This window comes from Pelecanus crispus, chromosome 12, assembly GCF_030463565.1.
Source record: "Pelecanus crispus isolate bPelCri1 chromosome 12, bPelCri1.pri, whole genome shotgun sequence".
Taxonomy (NCBI): Eukaryota; Metazoa; Chordata; class Aves; order Pelecaniformes; family Pelecanidae; genus Pelecanus; species Pelecanus crispus.
Window position 1 is genome coordinate 2026476 of NC_134654.1, and position 22892 is coordinate 2049367.

At 49.1% G+C, this 22892-nt stretch overlaps 1 protein-coding gene and 1 long non-coding RNA gene across 5 annotated transcripts; one reads left to right on the plus strand and one right to left on the minus strand.

Annotated features, from left to right (window-relative positions):
* The first annotated feature begins 2793 nt into the window (after nt 1–2793).
* Nucleotides 2794–9949, plus strand: LOC142594752 (uncharacterized). Of its 2 annotated transcripts, XR_012831565.1 has the most exons (5): nt 2794–3382; nt 3663–3835; nt 4922–5677; nt 6235–6543; nt 9686–9949. It is a non-coding gene; the product is annotated as an uncharacterized LOC142594752 (long non-coding RNA). The 2 variants fall into 2 exon arrangements; XR_012831564.1 differs by lacking the exon at nt 9686–9949 and having other exon boundaries at nt 6235–8335.
* On the minus strand, nt 7250–21711 carry VEZF1 (vascular endothelial zinc finger 1). Of its 3 annotated transcripts, none has more exons than XM_075720263.1 (7): nt 21653–21711; nt 15397–16094; nt 14591–14654; nt 13391–13574; nt 11705–11926; nt 9358–9402; nt 7250–9012 (listed from the first exon to the last, which is right to left on the minus strand). In XM_075720263.1, the coding sequence occupies exons 1-7, from the start codon at nt 21683–21685 to the stop codon at nt 8585–8587; spliced, it is 1674 nt and encodes a 557-aa protein (XP_075576378.1). In that variant the 5' UTR covers nt 21686–21711; the 3' UTR covers nt 7250–8584. The 3 variants fall into 3 exon arrangements, with proteins under 3 accessions (XP_075576378.1, XP_075576377.1, XP_075576379.1); XM_075720262.1 differs by having other exon boundaries at nt 15289–16094; XM_075720264.1 differs by lacking the exon at nt 9358–9402.
* Between the last annotated feature and the right edge of the window lie 1181 nt (nt 21712–22892).

The window sequence follows — 22892 nt, forward strand, 5'->3', positions numbered from 1 at the left end:
CCCACGCGGATATCCTTCCCGCTCCGTCCCCCATGTTTGTTGTCGGTGCTAGCAGCAGGAGGAGGTGTGAGGAGGAGGTGCGACTCCGCTGCTTTTTAAAAAAATAATAAAAAGGAGCCTTTCCAACCCGCCTGACAAGGCAGACGGTGCATGAGAGCGCTTGCTTTGAACGGTGACTTCCACAGGCGAGGCAGCTCTCAAACCCTTCTTCCATCGCCGTTTGCCCGCAACTCATCGGCAATCACCTCCCGGCGAGGTGCGGCTGGGCACCTGGCCGGGGCCCCGCAAACAGCCCCGAGCCCAGGAGGTGACCCCGAAGCCTCGGTGTGCCGGGGCCCTGCCGCGGTTCCTGCGCTAAGCTGCGAGCCACCCCGGCGGAGATGGCAGGGGCGTGAAGCGCATCGCTCCACGAACCCGGCGCGGAGGAAGGGGATGACATCCTGCAGCGGGAAGCCACCAAAACCCAAACCCTGCCCGCACACCCCACGCTCCGGAGGGGTTACGCTTGGGGAGCGGCAGTGCTCTGGGGGCAGAGAGAGACGCAGGTGCTGCCGGCAGCCCGCTCCCACCCCATGGCTGGAGTCCGCATCCTGCTCCTGCCCCACGGCTGGGGTCCATGTCCCGCTCCTGGCCCATGGCTGGGGTCCACGTCCCGCTCCTGGCCCCACGGCTGGGGTCCACGTCCTGCTCCTGGCCCACGGCTGGGGTCCACGTCCCGCTCCCGGCCCCACGGCTGGGGCCCACGTCCCGCTCCCGGCCCCACGGCTGGGGCCCACGTCCCGCTCCCGGCCCCACGGCTGGGGCCCACGTCCCGCTCCCGGCCCCACGGCTGGGGCCCACGTCCCGCTCCCGGCCCCACGGCTGGGGCCCACGTCCCGCTCCCGGCCCCACGGCTGGGGCCCACGTCCCGCTCCCGGCCCACAGCTGGGGTCCACGTCCCGCTCCCGGCCCACGGCTGGGGTCTGTGTCCCGCTCCCACCCCACGCAGGGATGGGGACGCCTCACCCCGCGCCTTCAGGCCGTGGCAGCTGCACCCGCAGCCCCCGAAGGGCTCTGCCCACACGGGATGGCCGCTGCGGGAGGTGCCCGGCGGGAGCGGGGTCCCGGGCACGGCCCGGGTGGGCTCCGCCGGGGGAGGCGGCGGGGCCAGGCCGCTGGGCTACGGCCCCGACCGCCCCGGCTCCCGGCCCGGCTGCGGAGGGGGCGGCCGGGCAGCCGCAACAGGCGCGGCCCCGCACCGGGCCCGGCCGCAGCCGCCGGGCCGCTCTGCCCGGGCCCCAGCGGAGGCCGAACCGGCCGCACCCCCCCCCCCCCCCCCGCACCGCCGGGGCTCGGGGGCGGCCACCGAGCCCCGGGCTCGGCCGCGCAGCCCCGGGGCCGCTCCCCGGCGGGGCCCGTGAGGCTCCGGGCCGCGGCCCGAGCAGGCCGGGAGGCGCCGCCCGGCCCAGCCCAGCCCGGCCCGGCCGGGCCCGGCGCACAAAGAGCCCCGTCCCGCCCCCGCTTACCGGCGGTCGGCGCCGCGCTGCGGGGGTGGCGGCGGCGGCGGCGGGCACCGGTCACGCCGGGAACCATGGAAAGGAGCCGGGACGGGAGACGTACGTGGCGGGCGGGCGGGGGCGGGGGCGGCCGCCGTGCCCGGCAGCTGGGGGCGGCGCGGCGGGGCCGGGGCCGGGGCCGGGGCCGGGCCGGGGGGGCGCTGGGAGCGGGGCCTAGCGGCGGCCGGGCCGAAATGCAGCGGGGCCGGGGGGGTCGCTTGGGGACCCCCCCGGGGCCTCGGTGACCCCCCCCCGGGCCCTCGCTGACCCCCTCCGGTGCCTCGCTGACCCCCTCCCGGGCCTCGGTGATCCCCTCCAGTGCCTCGGTGACCCCCTCCGGGGTCTCGGTGACCCCCCCCCGGGGCCTCAATGACCCCCCTCCGGTGCCTCGGTGACCCCCCCGGGGCCTCGGTGACCTCCCCCCGGCCCTCGGTGATCCCCCCCGGGGCCTCGGTGACCCCCTCCCGGCCCTCAGTGATCCCCCCCGGGGCCTCGGTGACCCCCTCTGGGGCTGGACGTTTCGGCCCCACCGGAGGCGTCGAGGGGCCGCCGCCGCCCCGTCCCCGCCAAGGCCTGACCAGCCCGGTGTGCCCGGCCCTGGGGGTGAGACAGCCCCTGACCACGGCCTGAGGGGGCTTGGGACCCCCCTCATGGACCCCCGGCTTCCCCAAAACACCGTGGCTGCGGGGCCGGGCACCGTGGGCCCTGGGCAGCCCGGTGCCGACGGGTGCGGAGCAGCACCCTGAGCAGAGCCGCTGTCCCGGGCTGGTTTTGGGTCTCCTTCACGCCTTTGGAGCATCCCAGGCTCCCGGAGTTCGGACCACCGGCCCCATGCACGCGTGGGGTAAGGAGGAGGACACCCCACTCCTGCCCCAAGGGCTGAACATGAGAGAGGGATTATAACAAAGCATCACTTCGACCACAGATAGAAAGCAGCCGTCTCCGGTATCCAGCGCTACAGCGTCTGACAGCTTGCAGCCATACCACATAACAGCTCAGGATGGGAAGCGATCTCCTCTTACAAATTACAGGAGCCAATTTTACACAGGGCAAACACTTCCCGTTTTGCGGAGACCAGAGCGGGACCGCGAACGGCAGCGGGTCAGGGCCTCCGCTTCCCTCGTAGCTCTCCAAACCCTTCCGGATACGCTGCGGGAGGAACACCGCACCTCCGGGCACCCGCGGCCGGCCTCCCGCGGCACCCTGCCGCGGCCGGCGAGACCGGCTCGGAAGCAGTCTGCGGGTGCCGGACCCCGAGCACGCGTTTGGGATGGTCCAAAGCTCTCGCAGGACGGCCCTCCGCGCAGAGATTTTGTTCCCCGCTCAATCGTTTCATCCGTGTCTGGCAGCTAAGCGATCCTTAGCCTGGGTAAAAATCTGTAAAGCTTTAACAAGGAACACAGACATCAGTAAGAGCGAAAACATTAGAGGCAAACCTTCGGCTTTCAGTGCGTACACGTGCCGCAACATTTGCTTTCCCAAAGTTAAACGCGGATCAGCACCTCTTCTGCGATGCAGCGCCTTGTTGACTGCAATCTCTTTTCCTAATCCGGGCTTGTTTCGGGGGACACAGGCGGTTTTATCAAATTTCTTTACTGTCCTTTGATAGGGGTGTTAGCTGCTAATGACGCTAGGAGGTAAAAAGAAATGGGAATAGAAATACACAACTATGAAGAATTAAAATAGTGAATTTAATTCAGCCAGTTCCAACTAAATCGGTAATTCCCTGACAAACAAACCTTGCACAGAAAACACGGAACACAAATGTTTTTTTGTCTTGACAGCTGGCGAGAACAACTGAGTGAAAAGGTGAATGGAGTATTTCTGCCTTCTCTGAAAAACAAAAAGTGCCGCACATTCTGAAAATGCCCCTTTTTTTTTTTAGTAAATGGGCTGCTTTTGGAGGTAGCTATTGGAAAAGGCTTTGCAAAAGGAAAGCAGAGGTCTCTACTCCGATACAAGCAGTAATTTCAGATGCCCCGGTTGAAATGTTTTACAAATGTCTGGTTTTCAAAAAGCCTTTCAAAAAGCCTTAAAGAAAAACCCAGGGCTTTTAAAAATGGCTCAAATTAGCCCAAGAAACCTGAAGAACCAAAAAAATAAAATACCTATTGTTATTTTTAAAAGATCGTAAGCCCGGCTTTCCCAGCGGTCTTTACTTGGGCTTCAGGGAGATGCAACGTGCAGCGACCTGATGTGACGTGACGCCCTCGCCAGCCCGCGACGAGGGAGCTCGCCGGATAGCCTGGCTCAGTTTCTCTTAGCACTGAAATACTTTTTCCAAACCAATACCAAAAAAGGTTTGTTTCTAGGTCAAGACCTCAGTACTGAATTTTAAGCAGGGGCCGACAGTCAAATCTGCACGCAGCTGTAAAACGGATTCGCAATAGAAGCTCAGGCATTCTTTTTCTAATTAGAAAACAGTCATTGAGCCTTGCGCGTTTAAAGGTGAAAGCTATTTTTGACATAAAAATTAGCACGTAGTTCCTCTGTCATCCTTCAGTTGCTGCTCTGGAAGCTGTGAGCGAATGATCCAAAGATAAGCAAGAAGCATAAACACGCTGAAGGAAATGAATAGGTAGAAGGGGATCAAGTTTTAAGTTTTATTCTGCCTGACAGTTAGGAGAGGAAGAGATTTATTTTTACACTTACTATTTATCCTAAAAAGCACTGGTAAAAAGGTCCACTTAAGCACTGAGACAGACCTCAAAGGCATCTAAAAACTTGAAGTGCTTTTAATAGCTGCCTTTTGAAAATACTGTTAAATCTGCTTTTGAGATGGATAAACTAAGCCACCCATAAAGCAAGGCAGGAGTTTTCGGAGGGACCCAGCAGTGAAAAACTGTAGTCCCCTGCTTAACAACTCAGCTCCCATACGGGGACCCTAAGATTAAAAAAAAAAAAAAAAAAAAAAAAATCAAAGCACCAGATGCTTTTAAAAACCTGAGAGTTCTTTAAATCCAAATTTTCCTTCCTTCTTTCTTTGGTGGGAATCTCGCCCTTGAAAATTAACCCCGAGCAGTTTTCAAACCGCGGCTCAGAGTGACCGTTTCTAAAATAAAAGTGAGCGAAGAGCGAGCAGAACTTGGAGGGCTTATCACCACCAGTAATGCCCCCGACTAATCCCTCGGCAACCCCGGCCCCTTTATGTAACCTGGGATTGCTGCAGCTCAAACAGCTTATTGGGGTTTTGGTGTTTTGCTTTAAACCTCTCGCGGACAAACGCAAACACGTTACGCTTTTTTTCTTCTGCCACTCTAAAGAAAAAGTTATTGTGAGAGGGGGAAAAAAAATCTTTTATTTGTGAACAATGGCAAATAGAATTTAACTCGTACGCCGAGAATAACACGTGTTTCTCTCCCTCGTCCGTGATCTTGACTGAACAGACACCTTCCCAATTTACAACGCTCGGGGACAACTCCAACGGTAAGACGTAAAAGGTCGAATCCCAAATTTCTCCTCACCAGAAACAGCCTCTGGAAGTGGCGGGGTGTTCCAAATAAAGACAAAAACGTGCCCAAGGTAAACCATTTATACAATTTCCTGGCAGCGTGGGTGGCTGTGCCATTATACTTACTTCCCCGCGGCCGGCTTCTCCGCAGTGCCTCGCCAGCACAGAGCCGGGCACCCAGAGGCTCTCCTTGCCTGGAGTTGTCGTGCCATTGCTCTGACTGTTCTGACTTCCCACAGCACAAATCCTTCCAAGGCAAAATTCGATTTTAAAACTTCCAGTCGGTGCTAAGCCATTAACCTAATGCTGAATGCTTATGGAAACTTAAGAAGAAAAAAATAAACCCCCCTATTGAGCCACTTGCAACCGGAGACCTGAATGGGCTCGATATAAAACCCGCTCAAATCAACAGCAGCAATAGGCTTCCCTGGATGTTGGACTAGATCCAGCTTGAAAGTTTCCATGAAATAAAACTAGGCTAAGCGCATCAGCTGCATAGAAACTAACTTGGTGTAACAGGAGCATCTGTTCTTCACATCCACCATTTTCTTACGGTCTTAACTTCCCAGCGCTGCGGCGACGCGAGCTGCCGTACAAATCCCCTCATCGCTGTCGCGCAACTACGCGTCGCCTCCTGACAGCAGCTGGCCTTACTGCCCCGTCACGCTGCGGACGAACCAGCGGTTACAAGGTAGCACGCATGCCGTATAAACTACTTGACCAAGTAGCTTTCGTTTGCCAAAAAACAGCTTAATGTATTTTGTATGATGGCATTACAAAGCGAAATTAATGTCTGTATTGAGACAGCTGAGGAGCACACCTTGGAACCATTTATACACAGTACAAAGCAAATGTTTACCCAAGTACAAATGAAACAGGTTGACAATTAGCTAATGTAGCTTTGTGGACATAAACCAGGTACATTCGAGCAGAACCAACATAAAATAAAAAGGAAACAGCCCTTTTCCTATCCCGTGCTAAGAGCACCATGGTTAGTGGTTTGGGAAGCCTCTGTCACATTGAAAAATTTCCTTGCCGCTGTTTAATGTGTTTATTCTACTGCTACTCTGCTGGGATAAAAATAACATCGGCAGGGCATGCTAGCTGTACAAAGGACCCACTGTCAATACTACAGTAATTGACAACATACGATTAAGTCTCACACCTGTTTATTGTAAGTAATTCATAGATAATTTTCACATTGGCTTTTAATGCTTTGGGTTTGGTTTTCTTTTTTTTTTTTTTAAGCTCAGGGACACCCAAACTTCACCTAAGGGTCATCTCTGCAATTTACCCAGATCCAGAACGCTACACCTACAACGTAAAACGGGTGCGAGCTGGCGTCACGGCCACGGGTAACGGAGATGGCTTGGAAACTACACGTCCCGACATGCAACGCCCCACCAGCGCGGGCTGCTCTACGCTACGGGAGGAAGGAGTTTTGCTGGGGTGCATTCGCCTCGCATGCCTCGTTTCGGCCGTATCAGCCTAAGTCATGCAGCTGTCTGCACGCAATGCTCTACACAGTGCAAAAACAAAGACCTCTACACATCTGGAGTAAGAACAGTGGTAACAAAGTCATAGCTACATATTCTTCTCTACATTTTTGTTTATTGAGACAAACTAATTAAAAGGCACAAACATAGGGCATGTTTACATGGACATTATAACAAACATATACATTAAAAGTGTAGGAATGTGTTTCCTTTCTGCTAAACAGAAAGTTCCTAAGCTTTTATATATACAAAAGTTGTACAATTTGATGTCCTAAAGTACAAAAAGATCATTTATAAAATTATTTTACACTAAGCTCTTTTTTTTTTTTCCTGGTTTTTTTTTTTTTTGTTTGTTTTACTATGTAGTCCAAGCCCCTAGAACAGTTTCACGTAATGATACAGATACCTGTCACCTGAGCCAGCAGCCTGGCAATCACTGCTTGCACTGACACGGCAGGGTAGCAACGGAAGCAGTCCATTTTTGACTAGTCAGTCCTGCTAGCGCTCTGTGAAAATGCGCACACGCTAATCTCCATAGCTTTCAACTTCATTAAGATAAAAACATCTCAACTGTAATTTTATTTTTTTTTTTAATGTAGAGTCTTGGGTTTAGGGTGGTTTTTTTGTTTTTTTTTTTTTAAACAAAGTTTTAAAAACGTGAATATGTGACATGATAGTCTAAAAAGTATATCTGTTTCCCTAGATTTTGCTTTCTACTTTATGTACAGATAAACAGGTTAAGAAGTAAAAAGCACATGTAGCTTAAACATGTGTGACCATTTGTGAAGTTCTGGGCTGGATAGTTCAAACCATCACCCCAGAACTCCCACAAATTGATAGAAATGTGTTAACACAATAGAAGAGTAACGTAAAAATGATGATGTTTGCAAATATTTACAAAGTTGAACAGATTTGCACAACACTTGATTAAGAAATAGGGGAGAAATTAAAAGACGCTCTCTGCTTGTCCTGGAGGGGCATCCTACCTAGTTAGTGGTTAGAATAAAAACTGTATACAATTTAATATAAGACAAAACTTCTAGTGAACAACTAACACGTCTGCCCCTGCTGTAACACCAGCAGGCTCCGACTGGGAGGCAGAGGGCATAAAAATCATACCCAGTGCCTCCAGAATCTTCCAGCTTAAAGCAGTATTTCTTAAGTTTCAAAGCACTCCTTTTGCTCCTAGGTAAGAGTCCCATAGGGGTCTGACTGTTCAGAGACCATGTTTACACACGTTTTGACTCCTCTTCTGTCAGCCATGGCTGTTTCTCACCAAACAATAACAGTTTTTTTTTAAAAAAATGTTGACTACAATGCTATATTCCCTTAGGGTAATATGTTGGGTAATATTTACATCTCCAAATATCAGGTCACAATCCCTATTATATGTTGAAGTTAGAATGATAAGTTATCATATGCTTTGCATATCAGAGCTGGTATCACCTTTCCCATAGGGAATGCTGCCTGAAATTATCATATTCCCAAAGGTAAAATGCATATTTTCTCCAAAATGCATTTTTTTTTTAAATGACAACATTGTAATGCATTTGCTCATAAAAAAAAACATCAACACAGACAAAAATTCTACACTAGCTCCAAAACAGTGGGCTTAACGACTGGCAAGTTAAAATGAAGCCATCCACCCTGTTGAAGATACAGAGGGGTCTTTGCTAGTGTTTAGATGAAAATAAATTTCTAAGTTATAATTTGGGGGATAAAACATAAAACTGTTTTTTAATGACTTTTTTTTTTTTAAAAAAACTCTGGCAAATAAGCATCTGCTCTAATTCAGCATCAGTCAGCTAAAAGGTAAAACTTACTTTAAATGAAGTGCTCCAGTGAAACTCAAGTTTGAACCATATGAGCCAAATCAACAGGGGAAGATGCTACTATGGTCTCTGACGGTGCATGCTGCCCCAGTGTCTTAGTCTGAATTTATTATTAACTAAACCAAAACAAAACAACAAAAAAAAACCCAAAAAAAAAAAAAAAAAAAAAAAAACCCAACAACAAAAAAAAACCCCAACCAAACAAAGCCCAAAAAAGAACTGCTGGTAAGGATTCCATTTTAATCCTTTTTAATACTGTTTAGAAATTCTTTACCAGGGAGGAGACGTGGGCAAGGCCTGGGGCAGGAAAGGCATGCTCTCTACTGGTCTCATCGCTATATTTAACGGACCAGCTAACGTCATTGGTGTGGGGAGGTTCATGGGAGATGTTATAGTGACTGGATGCGCTATATTCACTGGAGCGGTTACTGGGGTAGGTAAATTGACTGGTGTGGTGAGCGTTAATGGAGATGTCATGGATAATGGACTTGTTATAGTTACAGGATGCCCTAGGTTCATCGGACTGGATATATTAACTGCACTTGATACATTTACTGGACTTCTCATGCTCATTGCAGCTGCCACTGTGACTGGGTTTGTGATAGTCCCAGAAGCCACAGAGGACGTTATATTGAATGGAGTAGTAAGAGTCACAGGCGTAGTAGCAGCAGTGGAGGTTTGGCACAAGTTAGCAGCTTCTAAAAATGAGACATAAAAAGACAAAAAGTTTTTAACACATAAAAAACCATGGACAAGATTTAAAAAAAAAAAAAAAAAAAAAAAACAAAAACCAAACAAGAACAGGTACAAATTCTGGAATAATTTTCTTTAGGAATTATTAGTAAGTTAAAACTGTTAACATTCTATAGCCTACAAGAAATACAAACTCTCATGCAGTTCATTTCAATTCAATATTTTTTTTCCTGAGAAGTCAAGCGAGGTTGTCTTATAAAGAGGGTTTTGATGTTCATAAAAACAGCATCGTACAATCAAAAAAATCCTCCCAAGAGGAACATTATAAATAGAGGAGAGAGTGTACATACCGAATGGTACGTACTCTATAGCCTTCTCAAAGGTGAACTGACATTCTGTGAAGGTTTTAAAAAGTCATTATTAGGGACTGATAAGCAAAGCTCGTTTCAATATTTACCTGCTTATTTCAGTCTTAATTATTGCTACTAAATTGTTCCACTGATCACAGTACTTCTACTTAGCAATTTTCAAGGCTACCCAGTCAGTACATCTTTCAACCCCCATTATCTCCTCAGCTTTCACATAAGCTACAGCTCCACGCCAAGATGTTTTGTTTTGTGGCTTTTTGGGTTCTTTTGGCATTTTGTTTTGGTTTGGTTTTTTTACTTTGTTTTGCAGTAAGCAGGAATAAAGTGCCGAACAAGGAAGACCCAGGAGGCCAGTGCCCGGCCCTGCTGCCGGTGGGCTCTGGCAGGGCTGGGCACTGGGGGAGCGGGCACCGGTGGTCCGGGACGGCGGAGGGATCACTAGGCATCCATCAGCACCACCTGCCGGCTACCCATACTAGGAGGCTCCAAAAACAGAAGCGGGCGGGAGGACGCGGGTAAAGGGAAGGGATGACTGCTAGAGAAACCAACAAAAATATATTCTAGATCAACGTTATGGCACTTCTAAGTCGTGTCTTATTCCACATTTGTAGGGTAGGACACCAAGCTCAGTCTACACCCACGTTTCAGGAGGTAAGCCAGGAGCAAAGAGTCCGCTCTTGCCACACGGGCAATACAAATGTACCAAGACAGAGTTAACTTTGAAAGCAACATTAGCCCCATTCAAGGGTTACTGTTGGTTCTTCAAAGTCCATATCTAGGAGGGGTGGAAAGGAAGGGAAAGAGTAAAAAAAAAAAAAAAAAAAAAAACAAACTGTGAAAATAAATCGTATTAGACTAAAAAAAAAAATCCCATACAGCGTTGTAAAGCCAACGCAACAGGTGGCACTAGCACAGGAGGACCAGTATGGAAAGAGTAGCACATAGGCATGGCACTGACTGGTCTAGCTTCACCTTCCAAGCACAGTAATAGGCAAAGACACATCCCACCCCGTGCCCCTTCCCCTTAAGTTAAGCTAACATCCATCAATCTGACAACGCTTCTACCCACCCACCTCCCTCGCCCACCATTCTGTCCAAACCCACTGTTTCTGTTAAAGCATATTCAATAATCTCAATGAGCAAGGAAAGGAAGAGGTAACAAGACATAGGAAGGAACAAGCAGGAAAAAAAAAAAAAAATTCTCAGAGATTTTCTAAATCTGATGCTCATTTGCTGTATCTATTTAGTGGCCTGATGATATTTAATGTTTCTGTTATCACTACATTTTAAGATGAATAAGCTGTTTCTATACTGTCTGATCACAGAATTCAATTCAACTGGAATAACAATCAAGGCGAAAGGTGCTAGCAGCCTAATACACAAACAAGACCTAGAAAAGAAAAAAAGATTGAAGAAACTGAAAGGAAGTTTAGGAGAAAAGAAAAAAAAAAAGTGAGTCAAAAACATTTATTACTAAAAACAGCTAGTGAAGAACAGTAAGTGGTCACTAAGAATTTCTCCTAAAACATGTAATCCACAAGAGTCACATGATGGGCATTAGAAATCAAACTGTTGTGAAAAGAATAAGCTAGCAGTAATGGGAGGCTTTAAACTACTATACTCCTAACTAAATCGAAGCAATCTATTCTTTACAAAACTGACACACTGACCAACAATAGGAAGCTATTCAACTTCAATTACAGTAGCACAGGCATATGTAAGCTGCGAGCTAGCAATAATGAAAAACACGATCACTTATTCGTTAATTTTGTAATGAAAAAAACCAACAAAGAGATAGAAGAGTTAAGTTCTATGAGTTCTAGAAAACTTTATGCAACGACAGTTACATGACGATAAAGCGAATGGAATAAATTGGGAGAGAAAAGATGGAAGGGACACCGAAAGCACCCACATGCAACGGATAATGATGCAACGACACAGGGTGTTATATGTGTGTGTATATATACATATATATATGCACACAAGTTAACAACTGGTAAATATGCATAAACACAGCAAAAAACCACATGCAAGTCAAAAAAAAAACACACACTCTTGCCTTGGAGCAGACACAAACATCCCTTTATAACTGATGATTGCTACGTACACATTCAAGCACAGAGACCAAAGGGAAGCAAGTAATAAGGAGTTCATTTACAACAGCGTAATTTTGGTCATGTTATCCTCCTGCTAGTTTTTAGCTATTACTTCTAACATCGAGAATGCAATTTTCATATAAGACATCCCTTTCTGACATCTTAAACTCCCTCTACAACTGTAAACTCCAGTATCTTATAAAACCAAGACCGTAAGTACTGTTTTGTTTTACCTTTCTTCCTTGCTTTGACGGCCTCTTCCCATAATCTCAGGGTCTCTACCTGCTTTCCAGGCCAACTTGTTACGTGTTGCTGCTGCTGCTGCTGTTGCTGCTGCTGCTGTTGTTGTTGTTGCTGCTGCTGCTGCTGCTGTTGTTGTTGCTGCTGCTGTTGTTGCTGCTGTTGCTGCTGCTGTTGTTGCTGCTTCTGATTGCTGGTCTCTTCACTCATGCATGCTATGCCAATTAAGTAAGAACACAAATTCACCTTGAAAAGTTACTCTGTTTTCTGCTGAGATGACAAAGGCTTCTTCCATAAAGAGTGTGTGGAATCTCGCAGGATTCCAAGAGCAAAAATCACAGAGGTGTTTACAAACATATAATTAATTCTGTGTGTTCTAAAACTACTTTTCCAAGATCTAAAAAACAAACTGTAAGCCAGGAACATCTGCTTTCATGGCCAAAAACGAAATTCCTTTCTGATTATTTTGTTTGTATTTTAGGAAGAATGAAGTAAAAGACTACAATGAGTCTCTAGAATTCAAGCTGGTTAGCCAATTCCACTTTTTCTAAACCTCAGCTCCAGTTAAAAAGAAAAAAAAAAAAAAGCCTTTTTACTTTTTATTGCAAGTATGACTTGAAATTTTCAGTTTACATCACAGAACAGCACGTTACTACTCTCTGGCCACATTACAGCTCATCATTTCCACCTCTGACAACTGCTGTAAATGCCTCCTGTGAACTGGCTTAGCACCACCGAACTGGCTTGGGAAGCCAGAGCTGTAACCCTATACCTTGAAAAAGACTTCACATCCAAATTTCGTATTAAGCTCAACAATCAGGCGGTTTAGACATTCCCGGTACCTTCAGATTATCCAGGAGTAACAGGAACTGAAAAGACGTTAAATTATTACTGTTTAAAAGGCTTTAAGGACAAAGTTTCCAAAGATGCTCCTTACTTCTCCCTCTCGATTCCTCTGAAAACCCGTCTTATATCACTAACCGTGTAGGTTAACTTAAGTTACAGGTATTTTAATGGGGAAGATTTGAAAGTCAAGTCTTCGTTTGCTTACTAGGCACTCCCAGGTTCAGGCTTCAGCACTTCCACAGAGTTTAAGACTAGAATTACAAACATCTCATTCGAACTCCTGCACAACACCAGTCAAATGCCATTAATGCCCAAAACATATCAGGGCTGGACTGAAATGCTTTTCTTGTCAGCTGCTGCCAGAGGGAGGAATCGCTGAGCCCCAGGGTCAAAGCTCAGAGAAAGCAGAGAAATCTTTCTCCTAGTTTTGTTGAGCTTTAGATGAGGCTTCAAACCTGAAACTTGGCAGATCTTAGCAGTTCTTAAATATTCTAAAATCTCCAGAATTATCTGTTGGGCTTTTAGGCCTGTATAGTTCAGGAAGTAGCACTGTACTTAGAAGCTGAGAAAACTCGGGAACTCTTTTCTTCCAAGAGATGGGTTATTCTCACAAACTGCAGGGCGTTCCTAAGGGATAAGAGCACAGTCTAGCAGCAAACTAATTCCACATATGCCAATTTCTTGAGCTGAAGAAGATCCTGTTATCAAGTATCTATTTTTAATAGGTGTGAATACCCAGACTGATGGGTACGTTTTTGCATTTTAACGTAATCAAAGGCAATTCCCTTTGCAAACACATTGTTATTAGAAATGTTTTTAAAACGTTCACCTACTTTTATTGATGCCTTGTTTACAGGTATTACAGTTGATACTTTGGCTCTGCCCGTGTGTCTTTAAGTGGCTGGTGATATATGCTGCACTCAGAAGTTTACCACAGATATTACACGATACCTTTCCTTCATGGCGCACCATGTGTGTCCGCAGTCTGTCTTTGGTGGCAAAGGCAGCAGTGCACGTCTATATGAAGGACAACAGTTACACTTGAAGTGCAGACAGCATCATTACAGTATGAATTACATGCCCGCCGTAAGCCTATTTTACCTTGTAGGTGCAAACAGTATCCTAAGGATATTGACAACCTTTAAGTTTTACCTGTATTTACAGAGAAACCAAAATCAAACTACTAAACAGAAACTGAAAATGGACGTTGGCTCCTGAGACAATTAGGACAACAATCATACTCTGTACTACTTGAACTTTCTCAAAATAGCGAGTTGCGTTACCTACCAAAACAAGAGGTAAGCTATAAAAAAAAACCCCTAGGACAGGGAAAAGTTGTTTTTTGATAACAATTTTACTGCGCAAACCTGAACTTGATATCGTAACTTGCTCAATTAAGTCTGTTCCCATCCAAATCAGAACAAGGAAACGAAACCTTTTCCTAATGCTATTTTTTTTTTTTTTTTTTACACAAGACTTTTATTTAATATGATGAGTCACTAAAACACAGGCTGGAACAAGCATGACTATTCCAAGCAAAACAGTTAATTGTTCAAGAGCAGTCAAGTTATTTCTCTTACTTGTCTTTTACTGAGTCATCAACTTATGGCAACTTGCTTTCACCTTCCAGCAAAATAACGGATCCAGAAGCAACTATTCCAATCCATTTTAAATGGATATGCTGAGAAACACATTGCACATGTTACTCCAGTAATCAGCATGGAGCTGAGGATGCTGTTACAATCCTACTACTAAGTGAAGCACACCGTAAAAACAGCACACCTATGTCGTTCTCCAAGAAAGCAAAAAGCCTCTCCTCTTCCTAAAAAAGTAGCCACAGCATCCTTTTAAACTGCCTCTACGCTTACATCAGAACTACAGCGCTGCTGGCATGTAAGGTGGATGCGACTTTACTCCTAAACTTGCTTTCCAAAGAAAAATCCAGGGGCAAATACAGGTCTGGAAAGATTATTCACCTGAGATTCTAACGATACAATAGCGTATTGTTCTTAATAAATCATTTTAGCCCTTACTTGGCATTTGAAGGGTCTCTCTGTTGAGTGAACGTGTTTAACGTGACAGCTTAAATGATCAGGCCTGCAAAAAAAAAAGAGAGGAACAGAGAAGAAAATGCATACTGTTACAAATACATGGTAACGACACCTCGGCTAGCGGTGCTGAACACTGCGCTGATGACCCCTTGCAGCCCACAGCCCTCTGCACGGCAAGAATAAATACGTTCCCCATACCTATGCGGTGGCTTTCAGCTAGAGTAACACATAGTTACGCTGAGACCCAACCTGCAGTTTAAAACTTAACCGTGTTCTTCTTACACACCTGAAAACGGTACGTTTGGTCGTACCTTGCGTAAAGGTGACAGATCAACAGCTCTAAAGGTTGAAGTTTTCTCTGTTGCAAGCACAGATATAAATACAGCCAGCAGCAATGCAAGCTCCCCCACAATGCTCTGTCAGTACGCCTCAACCTTGCGCCGAGACAAGGAGGCGGTTTGCCCGCCATGCCCCATTCGGTCATTGACCTTTGCAAAGGCTGGTCAAGGGGCTCCGTGGTCACCACCAGCGACACAGACATGTGTCCTACGGGACCCGGATGAGGTCGCGAAATCATTTCAAAGCATTCTGATAAAAGAGCGACCGCTTTTGGCCACTGCCAGTCTGGCTCGGATAGAGACCCACGCCCTAGAGGTAAATAAGGCTCTTTATCCCCTCACCAATCTTCTAAGATGTCTGGTTCTCCTAGCCCCTCGCTATGATAGCTTAACCCTTCTTGGTTATGAAAAGCCAATACTTGAGCTCGCCTGGGATTTTCTACATGGTACCTCGAGAAGCCTTTTCCACAAACACCACAGGTGTATGGTTTCGTGATGCCACCTTCATGAGACCTCACGTGGTAGGTCATGCGATCCTTTCTCTTGAAGCGCTGATTGCAAATTGGACATTCAAAGGGTTTTTCGTCCGAGTGGGACAGCTTGTGTCGGTTGAGGTGGTAGACATCCCTGAAGGCCTTTCCGCACATCTCACAAGCGTGGTTCTTCTTAACGGGCTTGCTGGGCTTCTTCACCGTCTGAGTCACCGCCATAGCCGTTGCGCCGGCACTACTGCTGGGGTTGGTGGCAGAGGAAGACGTAGTGACTGTGGACAGGATGCCTGCGATAGTCGAAACCAATGAACTTCTGCTGTTGTCACCAGCGATGGTCGAGATAAGGGGCACCATTGTGGTGGGAGTTTTCTTTGGCCGTGACACTAACTTTATCCCTGTGTGGCAGGACTCGTGACGCCTCAAATGGTAGCTGTCCCTGAAAGCTTTGCTGCAGTAAGTGCACACAAAGGAGGTTTTAGGTTTTTCCTTTTTAATCCCAACAATAGCATCCTTTAATGTTTCTGGTGCAGGCTGAGGTTTCTGCGTTATTGGTAAGGGCAGAATCGGCTTCTGATCGGGTGGCTCAACAGCAGAGCTCAGGAGAGGCAACAAACTGTTCTGTGCTGCCTGCTGTTGGTGATGTGAGGCTTCGTGTGCCTAAAACCAAACATTCACACTTAAATTCTATTGATGGGTGCTCACTCTGACACGGTGAGAACATTTACAAACTACAGGAAAGCACATTCTAGACCAAAAGCCATTGAAGTAACAACTGGAAAAGGTTACAGAACTTTGGTTTTGGACAGGATAAACCGCTCCCGCTTTAAATGCATTCGCTGTGCAGATTCTGTGGTAAGTGTAGGAAGGCACACATCATAACAATCAAATAATTATTAAGTTTCCGGAGGGCAACACTTCTTATGGAAAACAACTAGGTGCTTGTCAGATCTTTCACTAACACAGCGTTTGATCTTTACATAACAGATAACTTGTTTTGCTACCGATCATATCAGATGCCACCTCGGGACTATCTTTGGAGCGTATGAATGTACCGACGGGAGTTGCAAAATAACGCCCCGCCTTTAAGCTGAGCTTAGCGCACATTGAGAATTAAACTGCAGCCACAGAGAGCCAGGATGCGATAAGGCATCTTATTTAAACAACGTGTTCGTACCAGCGTGTTAGCACTGAAACCAAAGCAACTTGAATCGAGAGCTGTCTAAAGCCACATTTCTATATTTAGCAGGTTCCCGACGCATTTATACACTGACCACTGTGCTCTTTGCGTCTGGAAACTAATAAGAATAGCAACATGTTCTTTTGCTCTTCGTCAGCAGCTGCTTTGCGATAGGAAGAGAAGCTAATCAATAAGCACCGATAGACATCTAGAGATGCTGGAGAACACAGCATCTTTCGCTGAAAAAAAAAAAAAGAAAAAAAAAGACCCGAAAGCTGTTTCAAAACAGCCAATACCAACTGACTCAACTACAGAATCAGCAGGAGAAGCTAAAGGGAAGAGATGGAGGGGGGGACCCCCACGAGCGTGCCGCAGCAAGCACCGCTCAGCTGAGCCGCAGCCTTGCGCTGCCACGGGCTGCTCTACACCACGCTTGTATTAGGCGCTGTTTATTCTAAGGCAGAAAACACTGTTATTAAAACTCATCCAGTCAGACTGGGACAAAACCCTAGCAGATACAATTTTAAAGTGGTTTAGAAACCACACGGACCAATTCAGCCTAATGGAGCATTAAAATAAATCACTCTAGCACCTTAAGCCAGTTTAAGCGCATCTGTATTCAAGATGTGCCTCAGTCTCATCAGGCCAGTTTTAAATCAGTCTCGTTATTAAGGCAGCATGCCAGGTCTGAAGCTGAGTTTGGGGAAACTTGCATTCCCATTAGATCAGTACCGCAGCCTTCCAGGACTTCTTCCCTACGGTTTCCTTCACAAAATAACACGTACTTCACTCCACGACTCGAGGCTGTGAGAGCTGAATAAAACGCTGCGCTGGCTCGCAACCCCCAACTTGTCTACTTTTACGTTGGTTGAGGATGGACAGCTTTACGAAACGCGCTCAGGCTAATACTCTTCCTACGCAAATCCGTTTCATCGCGTCCTTTGGAGAAGTCAGTATTTCTAGCAGCTCGCTTTGGGACTTTTTCTTAGTTGCATCCAAGCTCCGGCCGCTTTGCCTCTCCCGATCGCAGCAGCGACTACAGCCACCTCGGTGCAACTCTCCCTCGGCTGCAGGGGGGCTCCCGCCGCCTCCTGCCGCCGCACGAGCCCTGCATCGCTTTAACCGCTCATTTTGCTCAGGAGCGCGATGCCGGTGATCTTTGGCTAAAAGCCACCGGTGGATACAAACACTAACCCACGTGGGGTATGAATACGTGCTCCCTAACACTCCAAGCCTATCTGACAGGAAAACAGTTCACGGGAGAAAGCCCGGATTCGGTACGATAATGGGAGACAAAACTCGCGGGAATCGCTAGGAGCCAGGCCAGCCTGCCCGTTGTCTGCGCTTTACATCCCATCCGTGCCGAAGCTCGGGATGCAACAGGTAAGCTGAACGTTCTTACCACGCCGCGCCTGGCCGCAGCAGCCGCCTCAAACAACAGCCTAAGGGGCTGGTTTGCAGAAGCGATTGCCGAAGAGTCAAATGCAGAACTCTCCTGGAGGCTATGCTGCTCAACCAGGGCACGGCCCAAGCTCCAGCGTCTCCATTAAACTTTTGCCTGACTTCAGGGACAATTGCGGATTTTCAACCGTTTATTTTCCGTCTTTTTAAAAAGCGATTGAGACATCTACATTGCATAAAAAGAATTGAGGATGTACAATACACAGTGAAAGTACAATATTAAGCAAGTTGCGTACTTAAATACAATTTTAATTGGAAAAAAAAAAAAACAACTCTGAAATGTTTTACAGCCAACTTCAAATAAGCATTAAACAATGTTATTAAACTGCATCAGAAGACACTTAAGAGCACCTAAGGATAGCTCCAGAGATACAGTTTCAAAGGCAGAGCTAGCAGATCGGATAATAGAGAGCCCAAATCCTTTGGACAAGGTTCAAACTTATGCAGTTTATGGATATTTTTAAGCCTTAAAGAATCGTCAGCACTTCAAGGTAACGATGCACTTATTCCTACGGAACCGACAGAGACGGTGGACATAAAACAATGTATATTCATAAGGCTACAGGCTATGAAGCCGCTGCTTATATAAGTCTGCTTATCTTGGTTCCCAGATAGCCAGCGTTATTAGCAGCGCTGTCTTTCCAACAGCCCCTCTTTGCAACAAGCAGTATTCCTCAGTTTCCGAGGGCTGCCTGCATTAAAGCCTTTTAAAAAAAAAGGATCAGGCAGTATGGTTTTTTTAACCCGCTGTTCGAGAAGGGAAGACAGCACCTGCTGCACGCCTCTCGCAATCATTTTTATTCAGGCACAGACCACGGTTTTACTCGACCTAGCATTAATGTCAACTCAACATTTTTGCGATATTTTGATCGCCTGGGACAGGCTCTCGTGCAAAATACCCTCGTCGTTCTATCGCTAATTTTTTTTTCTTTCCTGGGGGGCAGTAAACAAAAAAACCCTTGTAATTCGTGACCCGGAGTGGTAAGATGTGGCATTGTGAACTTCCAATGCCAGAGGCTAAAATATTTTTGCGCTCCAGCCTTAATGTGAGAGCAACAAATTAGCATGAGTCATATCTTGAACACTCTGTTTGATGGATGATTCCTCCTCACATTAACAGATACAACTTTCACTTTCCGAGCAGATACTAAAAGTGGTTTTGAAAAATATGCATTTCAGGGACTAATAATATCCAAACAAGACCTGCTTATTCAGTCTCACAATTACTTCTTTAAAAAGATACAATTCATCAAAATGCCACCTAAACACAATCAAACGACTTTATTTGGAAAGAGCAATTTACAGTCACACATCCCATTGCTAGCAAGACTCAAATCAAGACATGGCAACCTCCTCTAAAAACATTTTGCTAAAAATTACAACTTCGCGCACCGCGTATCAAACTGGCCCTTCGGAATCCTGTCACGGCTGAAACACACACTTGGTACAACTCCCCCCAGGAAGATTAAGCGCGTATATTCAGTCACTTGCATTTATTATTTAACTGATAGCGGGGAGCGGGGCCGGGGAGGGGCTTTTAAATCCGCTTTTTTGTTACTAGTTTTAACTAATCAGTTGGATCGTGGCTGACACACTGTTGCTGAGAACGGGAAGAGGAAAAACTCAAGGCACATCAGGAGCACCTTAACGCTGCTTTCTGCTGGGTGCGTTAGGATGCTTGCACCCTAAATCGTTGGCTTTAACAAAACGACTCAAGAAACGATATTCAGCATTTATTAACGAGGTCTTAAAACTTTATTATTTGGGGCAAAAAAAGAAAAAAAAAATCAGAGGAAAATTTCCACGTCACAGTTTTATGAAGATGCTTCCAAGTCGCGCATAGCTAAGTACGTTAGGAGAGTGAACTGCTGACTCCTTAATTAAAAGCAGCGAAGCCTACTTCTAAATCAAAGTGTGACATCGCTATTTCAAAATACAGTACCCTTCAAAAAAAAAAAAAAAAAAAAAAATGAAGAGGAGCAGCAAGAAGCTGGACACGTACTTAAAAGTATTGCTTGGCATTTCTTAGAGAGGTTGCTGCAATACCACATTGCCAGCCTACGAACAATTTCCCCCCGAAAACTCTCATCTGTGAGCCCAGGAAGCAGAAAGGAGATAAACCAGCCCCAACTCGGAGGGAGATGGCCCTAAACTAAGGAGGAGATTAACTTCTTCGCGTGAAGTTTCCTACGTGCGAATCACAACTGCCCACTAGAGTGAGAAATAATTCAGAAGCCCTCAGCCAAACTCGATGGCATCACCAGCGTTAATCACGAAAAGGTGGAAAACCCAGCGCCCGGCTCCCGGTACCGGCTCCCCGAAACATTCCCGGCGCGTTTTCGGAGGCAGAGCACCCGAGCGAGTGACTCATCCCTCGGTACTTGCAAGGGAATAATTTTTCCTCTCTAAAGGAATGGTGCTCGCTCTTGGCGGATTTATTCATTCAACTCAGGTTTTCAAACTCGTGTCACGGGTTGGGTTTGGGTTTAATTCTGAGGAGGACAGTGAGTAAGCGAGTGACCACCGCTGGGAATGTCCGAAGAGGATTATTTTACCTTGACAAAGGTGATGTGTGGGGCTTTTTTTTTTTTTTTTCCCCCTCCTCGCTGCTGCTGCTGCAATTACACATTTTATGTTTTCAAGCTCAAAAAGAGCAGGAGGCATCAGAAAACAATCCGGCATGAAAGGGCTCGGCTCACAAAAGCCAGGGGAGGATATTTTTTTTTATTCTTATTATTTTTTTTGGTACACTGGATTTTCTTCGGAATTACATAAACAGCGGTGTTTTTAAGTCAGTCTTTCGCAGACAGAAGGGGGGAAAATTGTGACTCAGTTGGCAAAGGGAGGGGTTGCACGCTCCACCGTCCCTATTCCTCCCTGTTACCGTTAGCATTTCGCCAGTTTTTACAGAAATCCGGCCCGCTCGCGTCCTATTTTAAAAGAAAACAAGCTCCCTCGTCACCCGGCCCCTGAGTCAGGCTGTTTAAAGAGGGATTAATTTATTCTCCCAGACACGGTGTTTGTTCCATCGGGGTTTTGTTAGAGCCCGGTGGAAGGTTGGGGTTTGGGTTTTTTTTTCGAGGGGGGGGTCGGGGTTTTTTTTTTATTTGTATTTTTGGCGGGGGGGGGGGGGAGGAAAACAAAAACAAACAAACAAAAAAAAACCAAGGGATTTTGGGGGGGGGGGGGGAAATTTAAAAAAAAAAAATTAAAAAAGAACCACTGCCTTCTTTTTAAAAGAAAAAAAACCAGACGGCAGAACATCGCGGGGCGGCGGAGCGCCGTGCGCGATCGGCTCGGGGGCGGCGGGCGGGGAGAAAGTGCAGGAGGGGAAGGAGGGAAAAGCGCTGCCGGCGGCGCGGGGCCGGGGCCGCCGCTTGCCCCGGGCGGGCTGGGCCGGGCCGGGCCGGGCCGCGCCGCCGCCGCGGGCCGGGCCGGGGGAGGCGGGCGGGAGGCCGGGCGGCGGCGCTGACTGACAGCCCCGGCCTAGCGGGGAGCCCGGCGGGGCGGCCGCCCGCCCGCGGCCGCTGAGGGGAGAGGGGGGGCGCGGGCAGCGCCGGCCGCCGCGGGGCCTCACCTGAAAGAGGAACGCGGTCCAGTTGGCCTCCATGGCGGGGGCGTCCCGGCCCTCGGCGGGCGGCGGCGGCGGCTCCGGCGGCGCGGTCCCCCCCCTCCCTTCCCCCGGGCCCCAGCTACATGGAGCCGACAACAAAGCGGCGGCGGCGGCGGCGGCTCAACATGGCAGCGCCGAGCGGCCGCTTCCGCTAACCTCCGGGCTGCACCACTGCGGCCCAGAGGGGGGAGGCGGCGGCGCGGCGGCCCGGCGGGGCGGTGCGGGCCCGGGCCGCCGCGGCGCCGCCCCCGCCGCTCCCCTCGCCTCGGGGCGGGCGGCGGACCCGGGGCGGCGCGGCGGAGCGGCGGGGCGGGCGGCGGGGCCGGGGCGGCGCGGCGGGGCGGCCGCCCCCCCCGCGGGGCTGGCAATGGGCCGGTCCCGGGGCTGGGGAAGCCGAGGCGAGCTGTGGCGAGAGAAGATGGAGGAGCGGGCGAGGTGTCCAGGGCCGCCGCCGCCGCCTCCGCCTCGCCGCGCCCCGGCCCGGCCCGGCCCGCGGGGGCCGCCCGCGCCGCCCGCCCTCCCCTTCTCCCCTCCCCGCCCGCCCGCCGCCCCCGCCCGCCGCGCAGGGAGGGAGACGCGGGGGCGGCGGCGGGGGGCGGCTTCGCCCGCGGGTGCGGGCCGGCGGCGGGCGGGGGCCCGGCTGGGCCGCGGCGGGGGGGAGCGCGGGGCCGGCCCCGGGGTTGCCCGGCGCCGCGCCGCCCTCGGCCCCCCCGGGATCACCCTCGGCCCCCCCGGGGATCGCCCTCAGCCCCCCCGGGGATAACATCTCAGCCCCCCCGGGGGGATCGCCCTCAGCCCACCGGGGATCGCCCTCAGCCCACCGGGGGATCACCCTCGACCCCCCCCGGGGATCACCCTCGGCGCCCCCGGGGAATCACTCTCAGCCCCCCCGGGGATCACCCTCAGCCCCCCCAGGGGATCGCCCTCAGCCCCCCCAGGGGATCACAGCCCCCCCGGGGATCGCCCTCAGCCCCCCTGGGGGGATCACCCTCAGCCCCCTGGGGAATAACCCTCAGCCCCCCGGGGATCACTCTCAGCCCCCCCGGAGATCGCCCTCAGCCCACCCTGGGGAATCACCCTCAGCCCCCCCGGGGGGATCGCCTTCAGCCCCCCGGGGGATCACTCTCACCCCCCCCGGGGATCGCCCTCGGCCCCCCGGGGGATCACTCTCAGGCTCCCCCCCGGGGATCATTGTCAGCCCCCC

Bases quoted from the DNA above. Each gene is read 5' to 3' on its own strand.
- VEZF1 (XM_075720262.1), bottom strand. From the start codon at position 21,685: ATGGAGGCCAACTGGACCGCGTTCCTCTTTCAG. The intron at 16,095-21,652 runs GTGAGGCCCCGC...GTTTGGTTTTAG, and splicing joins GGACCGCGTTCCTCTTTCAG to GCACACGAAGCCTCACATCA. The intron at 9,403-11,704 runs GTAAAACAAAAC...AAACCTTCACAG, and splicing joins CGTCAAAGCAAGGAAGAAAG to AATGTCAGTTCACCTTTGAG.